This window comes from Lepisosteus platostomus, chromosome 7 (assembly GCF_059453375.1).
Source record: "Lepisosteus platostomus isolate fLepPlt1 chromosome 7, fLepPlt1.hap1, whole genome shotgun sequence".
In the NCBI taxonomy this organism is placed as follows: domain Eukaryota; kingdom Metazoa; phylum Chordata; class Actinopteri; order Semionotiformes; family Lepisosteidae; genus Lepisosteus; species Lepisosteus platostomus.
The window spans coordinates 5,319,283-5,331,910 of record NC_142617.1 but is presented as its reverse complement, the minus strand read 5'-3'; the positions used below and the strand labels follow the sequence as shown (position 1 = coordinate 5,331,910).

The window sequence follows — 12,628 nt, the reverse complement described above, 5'->3', positions numbered from 1 at the left end:
AATGCTTCCTTGGCTAGAAATGAAGAAGTTGTTACTTCCCTCTGTATGATACTTTTGCCAGTTATAAAATTTCCTTCTCTGGGGAGCCCCTGGGGAGACAGATCTTTTCACCAGCACTGTTTACTGTCAGAGAGCTATAGGAATACAGGTTCAAACTGTCTAACTCGCTAATTGACTCTCATGTTGAACTAGCACTTGGATCCTGTGTAAAATGAGAGTTGATCCCCTTCTTGGGTGAAAAAAGTGAAATATTCATGATAGATACTGGTCTGAAATACAGTGTCCCTTTGCATACACAGTTTCAGTATTTTCAAACAGTGGGAGCTATTTCTCACTGCGCCTTCTTCTGCTGCCTAACCCTGGGCTGAGCCAAAGACGACTTTTGACATGTGCCAAATTGAGGGGTGAATTTTTTGTAACGCTGTCCGTGTTTGTGAAGCAAGCTAAGACAACCATTTCAAATGTGGCCTGAGCTGAGCTAGACAGAAAGCATTTTCTCCCCTGGGTTAATGGAATTCACATCATGCTGGCTCTCCTTTCTTAAACTCATCAGAAATGTAACCTTCATTCTTCTGAAGTGGGAGGGTTCTTCCCCTGTGAAAGCATTCTGTAAATGTACTGTAGGGGCTTTCTGTAAATGGTCTCTGGGTCTTATCCATAGGTATATGTGCCTACCGAAATTCTGCGCCTTTTCATGATGGTTGTGAAAGCAGCAGGAGGGACAGAAACTCTAGGAGGAAGACCTCAGTGAACATGTCATATGTTCTTAAGTGGCCAGACACTATTAGAGGAGTCTGTGGACAAACCGGAGTGCATGAAATAAACAGAAACAAAAAAAGGAAGCTTAGGCTCCCATCCCCTCTTTCTGTACCCTGGGCTCCAGTCGAGTGGAGTATAACATTTTTCTAAATGTGTAACAGTCAGAACTACTCAAGGCTCTTCAGAATTGATGACTAGAGATGTGCTCCAGTATTGCTGTCTTCTTTCTCCCACACAGGCCTGTGAAGTGGAAAGTAAAGGAACTAAAAAAAAATTCAAAGAGCTGTCTGAGCTGTGCTGCTCCCTGGGTTGCCTCAGTCTTCGCTGCCAATCCGGCCAGTCAGTTGGCTGACTGAGTGCAGCTGGAAAATGATTTCCTGTTGAGCCGCACAGCAACCATGCAGTGACATGACAGCAATTTGTCTGAGGTCACGCATGTTTTATTTAAAGAGCCTTAAACCTGCTGAGCCTTGGCGGATGATCTCTGACTGGGAAGTGACCGGGGTCAGTGGTGTACAGGGTGAGAGTCCAGTGGTAGGAAATGCAATGGAAAACAGACTGCTGGTGGTCAGAATTGGAGCTGAGGTTTGGACCCCATTATATGCTGTCCTGAGGCAAAACAACTGAACTCCAGAGAAAGTTGCTTTTAACAAAGAGTGTACAAATGGTAACAAAATAGAGCAGGCTGTTTATCCTGTCTAGTCCTCATCTGATCTTATGTTTCTTGTGTTTGCAGAGTAGTGAAATATTTTTCTAAGAATCATCTCGATCTGCACCATTAAAGCCTGAGACACCACTCTTACGAAGAAAAAGCTCTCTGAAATACAGCTCTGAGCCAGATTGTGTATATTGGTGCCACTTGCTTCTTTCAGTGCTTAGAATGATCTCTGTATACGCAACACAGCAGTTCATCCATTTTGTTACGTAATACAAAAGTTTGCAAAGCAATGTTTTCAAAGCTTGCTGAGATAACTTCATGAAATAGTTTCTGTATGTGTCTCCATTTACCTTTTTATGACTTCTCCATAGATCTCACAAATCACTGTTCTCAGGGAACTAATTAGACATGATCCCTCTAATCCCTGGGGACCAAGAACAGCAATACAGTACATCACTCTGTCAGTCAGGGCACTGTTAAATGGTTTTGTGATTAGTGGTCCTGTCTCTATGTTAACCCTCACTGTTGGGGGTTTAAACACTGAACGCATCTGTTCAGTGACTCAGTGTCTCGGAGGAATGGTTCAGTGTGGAGATGGAGCTGAACTGACTTAGTCTCCTCAGCCAGAGACACTAAAAATCTATAAATCACTTGGGTTTTTTTACTACACCCTGTTGTGTACACAGAACCTAAATCAGAGGCTCAGATGGGACTAACAGAGGTATCCCTGATCATCTTGGTCAAATAACAATGCCTGGGATAACCAGTGGATGTGAATTTAAGAGTGTTTGTCCACAAGACCAGATGAGTGAGCCCTTAAATCACTGATGTAGAAATCACACGGTCTAGAGTGCAGTTCTCTGTGGTAAAAGGAGTGTGCTATTATCCATCTTGTTGTGTGAGAGCATGAGTCCGCAGACATTTTCAGAACATGGAGGACCCGTGTTTGAAGTCTTCTCTTTGAATTAGGGCCCTCATTTTAAACATAAAAGCAAATAGAAATGCACGCACAATGGTAAGCTATAGGACCTTTCAGTACAAGCATGATCAATGACCCAAGAAGCTTTTTCAGTAAATTTACCCTTTCACTTGTACTAGAAATTACATGCTGCAGCAGCACATAGTTTCAAAGGTTTTGATTCCTCAAAGTCGACCACTCGAATTAGATGCAATTTTGAGTCCCTTCGGGGGGATCAAGGCATGATGGTATGATAATTGTGCTGATTGCTCTATTTGTAGCCGTCAGAGTGAGGCTGTTTGACGCAGTATTTAAAAAACACATGTGGTTCTGTTTGTATTAGAGGAGGAATTCACTGATCACTGACCTATTGACCACATAGCAGCAGGTGCCAGGCATCCCAGCTATGCGTTACCCCAGACAGGAAAGACATCTCATTTGGATTTGTTGCTTCCCCTATTCTCGATTTTATTCCTTGTTTCACCTTTTTATATCCAGCTGTCTTTTCATCCATCTCTCCTGTTCTGTGCCTGTCCTGTTTAATACATTCTTGGCTTACATTTTTAAATGCAGAAGTATTTTCTGGAAGTTTTGTAATGCTAGGCACCTATTTTAGCTTCTGCACCACAATACCTGAGCAGGGTGCTGTGGAGTGCTTCTCACTTGATGTGGGTCTCCTATAGCATTTTTCACCTGCCTTTTGTCTTATTGGCTGACAGGCTATTACCCCAGTCTGTATCTGTACAGCACAGAGCGTGTTCGGTGCACAGAATGAAACGAAGCATTCAGTCAAAGTCCAACAGATTACGGAACAGCTTCTACCTCCAGGCAATAAGACTGCTAAATAGCTAACCTGCAGTTCCTTCAGCAAATCACCAGTAATGGCTACATGGACACACAGTTTTCATTGTATTCGGCATACTGCACTACTTGGACATAATATATTGCATACACCCTGGACACATAGCAGCTCTATTTATACTGAGTTTTGTCTCAGTTTATTTTATTCAATTTCTATTGCACTATTATCAATTATTATGTGACCTTATTTTGTAACTTTTGTGATTTTTACCCCCCCCGGTCATTGAATGACAATGGTTAATCTGCACAAGCACCAAAAGTATTGCTGCAAGCCACATTGTATGCCTTTCTTTTGTAACTGTAATTTAAACATAAACTGTTTTCTCTTTAATTTGTATTTTAAGTATTCTGTCAGAAAATATCAGTAATTCCATCACTGATACCCCAGTGAAGACCTCCTACTGTATGTCGCTTATAATGTACAGTATATAAGAAATAGCATTCCCGGGAACACATTCCCGTTGAACCCAGGCTGTAATTGCCTCTATTAGCACTGATCCCAACAGCACTCCTTTGTCTGGAACGTCTCTTCCGCACTAAGCTAATTCTCATCCAAGTCCAACAAAAGCTAGATTGAGTGACAGCAATTGAAGACTGCTTTGAGCTTTCAAGGCAAGCCTTAGCAAACAAAGGTGTGTGACACAATTGAAAAAAAAAAGTCTACTACAAACTCTATAATAAATGCCAAAGATTATGTGTTTATCTGTGCCGTGATGCGTCAGAGATTAAGTTCGTGAAAAATAATGCAGTTTTCACCTTTACCATTGCCCTTACTTGGATGAAAATCTGCAGTTCTTGGAGCACACACTGCAACAGTTTCTTGACACATCAAGAGCAAGGTGCACAAAAGTAAGACTTTAAGCTTATGGTACTGAATAGATGCCTCTATACTGTGTACAAATATGGATGGAAGAAGAATGTAAAAGATAAAGAAAAAATAAATAATACTGTAAAGTCGCCAGCTGTTCCCCACTTCTTTCTGCAGTTTCCCCCCCTCCATAGCTGTGTGAACTGGGAATGCTTCCATACAGCTGTAGTTCTTGGCACATCTACATGGCAGGACTGACCTCGGGAGACAATGAAATGTCCACTCTGCCCACACCATTATAAACCTCTTACCACAATTGGATGTTTAAATACATTTTACTGTGGAACAAAAACATCTATTTATGGCATAAGGGACCTGCTGCTCTGTGAATCTTAAATCTATTTAACTGGCTCAAATATCTTAGCTACCACTTTCTAGGCTGAATTATTAGGTGAACTTGGTAAGCAGATCTGTGTGTTTTAACAACCAGCATTTATTACCTTAAATTAGTGAGTATTGGCATTCCCTTTCAGACACAGAGTGCCAGTGCTTCCATCTGCCACTGTGAACTGTGTGATTGAAAACAGCGCTGGTTGTCAGATGTTTTTTTCAAGGCGTTTAGGGCTTCTGCCAGCACTGCAGCTCCAGAGTGCAGTAAATTGAACAGCTGGAGAGGCCGGGAGGAAATGGATTAAAGTTGGTGTTCAGGCTGGGGTATAGCACCATTAACACCCTCGCAGTGAGCTTGCAACTCCCTCTCCGTGGAAACTCCCACTCCGCCCCTCTCATCCCCACAACTCTCTTCTCTACCCCTTCGTCCCTTTTCCCCTCTGCCCTCCATCTGCCTACACTCCTTGCTTTCTTCTCCCATGCAGCCATTTCTTTCTACAGATTGAGGTATTAGTTTTTAATTTCCTCGGCATGTGTGTTGATGGTGGCACCCACTGTCAGGCTCTGCTTGAGGGCGAGCCCCTGACTCTTGGCACAATTCAACCCTGCAGCTGCAGGAGGTGTTTGCAGAATTCCAGGGGAGCGATCTCAGATGAGCTGTTGTGCCCAAACCTTGTTTTTGGACTGGAGAACTGATAGAGATTTTGCTGTAGGAAATCGGGAGTGAGATTCTCATGGGGTGTTTAAGATGGTATAGCCATTTCCTGCTGAAGTAGAAAACCCTGTGAACCATTTCAGGCAGTCTCCTCTGGGTTTGTTAGACCAAGGCAGGTGTCCTATGCCTGAAAAACCATGAATCTGGTCTTGTCTAGGTGTAGGTGGGTGGCTGCATGGCTAGGTCCACTATTAGAGACGCAGTTTGATCCTGGACTGGTAAAGGGTGGGCATAGGGAATGACATGCTGAGGCCAGCTCATTGATCTATAGACGTTGAAGAGACTTGTTTTAGACTGTATCCCTCTCTCACTGCACAGCTTTCTTGTAAGAACCACTGCATTGGTTTTCATTGTACATATTCCTGATGGTGTCACAGGTTTTCCTGTCTATGCCACTGTCAAATAGACTGAGCAGCAGAACTTAGTGCCACATGGAGTGAAAGGCTTTTTTGAAGTTGACGAAACAGGCACTTTCACCTTTCTTGTGTCGTTTACATGCCTGTTGAGGAGGTTGTGCGGGTCATTGATGTGGTCAGTAGTGCAGTGGTTGGGGAGAAAAACGATCTGGTTCAAGCTGTGATAGGAATACCAGGATTCTGCTGTTCAAGGACACTTCTTTTCATAGAGATCCTCTGTAGTTGAGGAGGTCAGGCTCCTCTTTTCCCTTCTCCCACAAGCTCTTATCCACACTCCTTTCACCTCCCTGCTTTTCCATCACCGCCCACTTTCATCTCATCCTTCCCTGTTGCTTACTGTACCCAGATCTAATCTTCTCCCCCTTTTTCGCTCTGTGTCAGAAGAAAACTTGGTGTTTTGCTTAAAATACTAACAGAAAGGTAAAATTGATGGTAGCCTAGACCCCCTCTTCCTTTACTTCCGTTACTAGTCATACATGCCTAAGACAGAGCAATAAAAGCACATTGTACATTCAGCCTAACTGTGAGCATGTCTCAGCACCCCGCATGCAGAGCCCGTATCTATAACCATCTCTCCAGAACAGTGAAGCAGAAAACAATGAGATAAAAGACAGCATAGCTAGTGATATGTTGTGACTAGGACTGTTATCACAAGGTAAAAAATGAATTTAAACCGGAAGACCTGTTTGGTTTCAAGGAGCTGTGAATTAAGAAACTGAGTTAGCATTAGTGTGTTGCAGCTTGTCTGTACTTTTGTTTGAGCGTAACTGCATAATTGAACAAGCAGAGACATTTTGATTTATTTTGTGATTTTGTGTTATTTATGTTCTACAGTGCTGTGTTAAGAGTCCAGAATGATAAAAAAGGTATGAGATGTCACAGTAAAGATAATTGATGGTGGGATTAGTACAGTACCTGTTATCTCTCTTTATCTGTAGTGCCTTGGAGAATTAACACAGTGCAAGTAACTGTTTTCATTTTCACAGCACACTGTTTTCCTTTTTTCATCATTCTTATTTAAGGTACCCAGCCAACAGCATTAAATCATAATGGTCTAATAAAAATGTTGCACTGTTTATATCGTAGTGTTTGAATGTAAAAGATTTTTTGGCAAATGCACCAATTAAACCTGCACATAAGGATTTGTGGTTATAGTGTAGGGTAAATTACTTAGAGACTCTTCTCCTACAGATGCCAATGAGCTATAATCACTCTTAAAGCAGAATAAATCCTGATAAAGCGCAGTAAATTAATTTTGTAAAAGCATGGGAAAGCCCAGGCTACAGAACGGTCTTTTTACGATTTGGGGTAACCTTGGCAAAGCCCCCCCCCCTTCTCACTCTGTTCTTCCTCTGCCTCCCCAGGCGACGAGAGCCACGCTGACGGCCCACTGCGCCTCTCTAGGGGACACCCTGGGCAAAGAGAACGAGCTGGCCCTCATCATCGACGGCCAGACGCTCAAGTACGCCCTCTCCTTCGAGGTGCGGCAGTCCTTCCTGGACCTGGCGCTGTCCTGCAAGGCTGTCATCTGCTGCAGGTAGGCCCTGCGTGCCCGGCGCTGCCAGCCAGCCGGCCCGTCCTGGGAAAGGCCACGCCGTGTGGGGCGGTGGCGGCGCCACTCTGGTCGCAGACAGGAAGGCGTCACACCGCTGCAATTTTGCTCGCTTCTCCTAACTCTAAATAAACCCCGGCTCAGTTTATTTACTTCTCTTTTCCTCATGGCCACGTCGGCATGCTAGATTTTTAACCTTTCCTGCGATTTTCCCAAAAATAGCGAGGGAATCGTGTTCATTTTGGCTGTGTATCCATGCGGGTCTCCTCAGTACATCAGTAGCATCTTTGTGTTCGTTAATGGAGGCTGGGTGGTGGTTCAGTGGTTAACACAGTTACCAGCTGAAGTCCCATCTCTACTTTTTTCATCCTTTATTTTACCAATAAGATCCACTGAGAACAAATTCTCATTTTGGCAATGACGACCCTCTTAATGTGCCGACAACCAAGCTTTCCAGTTGGGATTTGGGCCCACAACCGTCTGGTCCAGTCTCTCTGATCCAGTGTTTTCCTGTGCCCTCCTCTGTATGCTACTGAGATGAATGCTTTTAAATGCTATACAAAAAACTATACCCTGCTGCATCAGTTGTCGGTGCATAGTTTACTCCTCAGTGTCTGTAAGATGCTTTGGACGAAGGGATCAGCTGCATGACGTTATTATTATGATGATGCTGTTTCGCCATGTTTCTTTGTGACATAATTTTCCCTAAACTTCAGTTCAGTGGCTTTCTGGACAGCCGGGACTGCTCCAAAGTTTTTACTGGTGTGATATACTGTGTATTGGTTGCAGATTTTTAAGAAAGTTTTTTTTTAATACATAAAAGCTACTCCTATACGCTTCAAGGGCCAAATCAACGCCTCTGAGATTCATTGTTCGAAATGTTCCTTCTCGGAGGTTAACAGCTTGAGTTGATTTTCTCAAATCAGCCGCTGCTTAGTGGGAGCCTTGGGAGGCGCAGCTGTGAGAAAGGGTCTCGGAGTCCGAGCGGTGCACTGCATCACAGCATTCGTGTGGTCGGAATACAGACCCGCGCTCCATGAGGAGCAGAGCGGGGCCCGGCGCATGAGCTCATGTCTCTGCCAGCGAGAAGGGGAAATATTTAAACTGCATATGAACAGTGAGCTTCTTTCCATGCTGCCCACTGGTATAGACTAAAGGAGTGCCTGGAGAACTAGTTCAGTGCCTGTAAGCTGAAATCGCAATTTAATCGAGAACATGAGAGGACCAATAAATCGATTTTTTATGAATGCCGAACAGCACAGGTGCTGGCCAAAGCAAGAGGGGCGGTAATATTTTATTCTCCGATTGGAAATCGGACTCTGGCTGCACGGCAGTTAGATCATTTTCACCAGCTGCAGGGGCTTGTACAAACCATATCTTAAAATTTATAACCTAAGAAACAATTAAATGATCTTAACATCTACCTATTTGAATTATGTTGTCAAAGATGAAATATGTAGCACCTGGTACTGGTTAATATACAAGAGCCTGTTGCCTCTGAAGCTTTAATTTATCTCAAATTACTGTACAACTGAATTGTTATTTCCATCCCTGCACTCGACATTATGGTCTCCCCATTCTTTTTTTTCCATTAAGTATTGTCAGTTATCTTTGTTTTACCCATCCAACTTTGGAATAACCAATTGTGTTTTTATGTTTCGGCTAACACACAGAGCAGGCAGAGTCCTCCAACATACCCACCTTTTAGCACATCACAGGCAGCACGGCCCCATATCAGGGGATCAGTGCCAGTTGGAGAAGAGGTGTGTCCCTCACCAACAGTATCACGAGCCTGCCGGTGTTGCTGAACCCCACCCTACCCCTGCAGCTTCTTCTGCATTTTCTTGGTGCTTCTTGCACTGAAAGCTCAGAAATTCCAAGACCCTGGTTGCAGTCCTGAGTGAGGCACAGCTGTTGTACACTTGAGCAAGGTACTTCACTCAGGTAGCTCCCGGAAAATGTCCAACTACATAAACTGGTATAAATATTGCCTTTTATCTAATATAAAGTTCAAGTTCAAGTTTATTGTCATTGTACTCATACACAGGTATACGGTATAATGAAATGCTATTTAGCTAGCCCTCAGACGGTAAGCAGTACAAAAAGCAACAACAATACAATTGTATAAGAAAAGAAAGACAAGAGACAACAGGCAATGTGCAAAACAACATCAGTTGTGCAAAATCATACATCAACAGAATGAAATAAGGATAGATAAAGATAAGGATAGAAAATTATGGGGAGTGAACTTCTTGACATGTGAGGTAGAGGTAGATTTCAATGTGTGTTTGAGTTTTGTTAAGAGAGAAGGCACTGTGAGGGTTCAGATCGTAGGTGAGAGAAGCTGGGAGTTTCATAGTTTGATAGTGCGTGGGTAAAAAGTATCTTTGGGTACAAAAATGTCTTTAATGACAATAATGACATATTGAATAAACATTAGTAAACAGCTGGAGGCATCTTTTAGGGGAACTGCAAACAATATCTGAGGGCAAACTGCCCTTCTTTAAAAGAGCCCAGCAGCTGGAGCAGTGCCAGGGTCCTTTCCTGTACTTTAGGAAGGTAGCGGTCTAAGATAGAGCTAATGAGCTCACAGTGGGAATTACTCAGATGAAGGATTAGAATACTTGCTTAGTTATACCGTATCATCCAGAACTTCACTGGAAACGGCTGCTGGAATTGGGGAATAGGAGAGAGCCATACTGCCTTTGTTACAAGAAGCGATTTCCTTTGTAAACAGATTCCCCCGACAACCTGCAATTATTTCAGCAGCCCCCCAGCACCAAAACTAGCAATTATCTCACAGAAAGACCTGTTACTAATTCAAGCTGTCATTCCACTTCCGTTATGTAACAGCTGGAGCTGAAACCGTGGTGGAAAGGGTTTACACAACAGTGCCATCAGATGAAACAGAGAAGTATACTGTATGAGCACTACCGTGCCACATACCAGCACATTGTCAGGGGTGTGCCATCAGGCTGCATCGAGATGAGTTCTGCTTTAATGTAATGAACTATGATACCTGTCACAAAGTATCATTGTTTCCTCGTGATATGATTTCACCTGGGAAGATACCTGGTTGTGATTTTTTTTCTTCTTCTTCCTGTTGTCCCACCTCTTGTCATGTCTGGAGAAGTACAGGAGTTTTCCTTCAGGATACACTGCCGGTCAGTGTTCCGTGTCCACTTCTCATGGAGCCAGGTGTTCTGACCTGCACTCACCGACCTCCTCAGACTCTTTTTCTCCATACCAAGCCAAGGAAGTGGAGCATATACTGTATGAAATGTTAGGGGAAAAAAAAACATTAAAAAATTCAAACACAGAATTAAGTAAAGAATATTGTGCAACATTTGTGTCTGTGAGCCCTTACCGACAGACAGGGGAAGGTACTGGACAACAGATCTATTAATATGATCCCACTTCAGAAGAATGTTAAAACTCCTTCTTTTCCCCACACTTCTGCTCTCAGCACAATGCTAGATACACTGTTCTCACAGCAGCACAGCTCAAAGTTGACAAAATATCTCAGTTTCCTTTCAGAAATGGGAGGTTTAGGCTGTGAGTGAGGCACACAGAGAGCATAAAAGCACCATAAAAGCGCCCTGCTTCTTGTCTGCTGGAGGCCAGTTTGCGCTGTAGCCCAGCTGCGGTTGAGATACTAGATTTGAATTTGGGGACTGGACACCCAATTGCTTTGCAGATGATCAGACAGCTCGCAGACCAAAGAAGCAACACAGTGCTTTACCACCCCTTTGCCTTCTGGTCCTTACAGGAAAATACAGCCCTTTTGGTTGCAGACAATTTAAATGCTCGTACTTAGGTTGTCTCCATAAGGTAAAGCAATATGTTTCCTTGGAACACATTCCTGTGGTGCATGTTAATGAGATCAGGCCAGGCCCCCGCGGCTTTGACAGGATGTGAGGCAGAAAGCTGGCTGTACAGCAGTGGTCCCTGCAGACCCCCTCCTCCCCTCCGAGCACAGTCCGGCACAGCATCCATGGAGGCAGGGAGCAGTCTGTCTTTCGGCACTGGAGCTTTCGGAAGTGGGGGTGAGCGGGCAGTTCGGGGAGGGGAATGAGCAGCCGACTGCTCTATCAGCACTGTCTGGCTATCAATCTGGCCTGTCCCACTCTCACGGATCTTCACAGCCTTCATTATTGTCCGTTTCTAGCCAGGTTTTTTTTTTTATTTTCTCACTGACTCGCGGCTGTTTGCTTAATCGATTTGCTGGCTGAAGCAAAACTCTGTCAGAAAATGTCACTCGCTCTCCCTAATCCGGCTTTTTTTCATGTTGATTCCATTAAAAGTTTTTCCATAAATATCCCGTCCACATGTGAGCAAGATATAGAGACAAAAAAACTGTGGGCATCAGGACAAGGAAGTAGTCTTTTGTCCAGAGATACAGGTTTGCCCTCACAAAGAAAAGTAGCTCTGGAACTTAAGAGAAAAGTTTATGTATGTTTTGCTAAGTATTGACTTTATTCAGCAGCACCAGGAGCCTTGGCATTAGGCCCGAGGAAATTAGAGGAATTGGGGTGCCTGGGCCTTTACTGGGGAGGGGTACATGCATTCATGTTAAACATGTTGTCAATACATCTGAGGTTCCCATAGCAACAGCCTGTTTGTTTGGATAACCATTTCAAACCAATACCATGCTGGAGCTCCAGCTTCTAATTTTCTGCCAAATTCTGTGAAATTGCCAGGCCTTTGTTCTTGTTCCTCAGTGTGCTTCCTACACTCTTTTTCTTTTCGTCCCATTAACAATGCGCCCTGGGGCATTTAAAATACTTCCCTCCCCATGTGTACGTGCCAGTGACACAGCCTTCCCACCTCCCGTTGCGGAGCACATCTGGTGTGTCAGAGAGAGGCGAATGGGGAATAGCAGGTCACTTGTGCTTGGGCAGCAGTGTGGAATGGGGGTTTGGGCCGCTGGAGTCACCACCTGTAATGTCAGGGGTTCAAATCCAACGTGGGGCACTGCGCTGAACCCTTGATAAGGTACTTTATTCAGATTGCTTTAGCAAAATGCCCAGGTCTGTAAATGGGCACAAATGTCCCTTTGGATACAAACGTCAGCCAAATAAATTAATAATAAAAAAAATGTCCCAGCTTTTGGACCTAATCATGTATTTGCCTCACTTTCAAAGTTAGAAAGCATATTTATTTGATTTATTTTTCTTTTCTGCTCCATTGAATTTTATTAATGAAGTGATACGTTTTTTTCAAAGTCTTCTGTAGGTGTTTCATCTGGAAGGCGGTTTGAGGCACGTCTAGCAAAACAAAACACAGAGCCTGTGAAATGCTCGGTTGGCAGGATTTTGCTTGGCTCGGTGTTAAACAAACGAAAACAGGTACCTCCCTCGCAGAAACGCGCCACTGGCTGTGAAATGAAGTGACCTCAGCTCTGTGTCTGTGAGAGTTTCCACCAGCGTCAGTGACAGAGCTTTCCCTCCGAGTCTACAGTCTGAGCTGCAGGCAGAGTCAACACTGTAAATCCAGGCAAAGCCACATGGT

At 43.8% G+C, this 12,628-nt stretch overlaps 1 protein-coding gene across 6 annotated transcripts in view; it reads left to right on the top strand.

Annotated features, from left to right (window-relative positions):
• Positions 1-12,628, top strand: part of atp8a2 (ATPase phospholipid transporting 8A2) — a 117,502-nt gene that overhangs the window by 60,880 nt on the left and 43,994 nt on the right. For all 6 annotated transcript variants that reach the window (XM_088638787.1, XM_088638789.1, XM_088638790.1 and 3 more), the window contains one exon: positions 6,930-7,102. In XM_088638787.1, the coding sequence (XP_088494913.1) occupies positions 6,930-7,102 (173 nt within the window). The remainder of the gene's footprint in view (positions 1-6,929; positions 7,103-12,628) is intronic.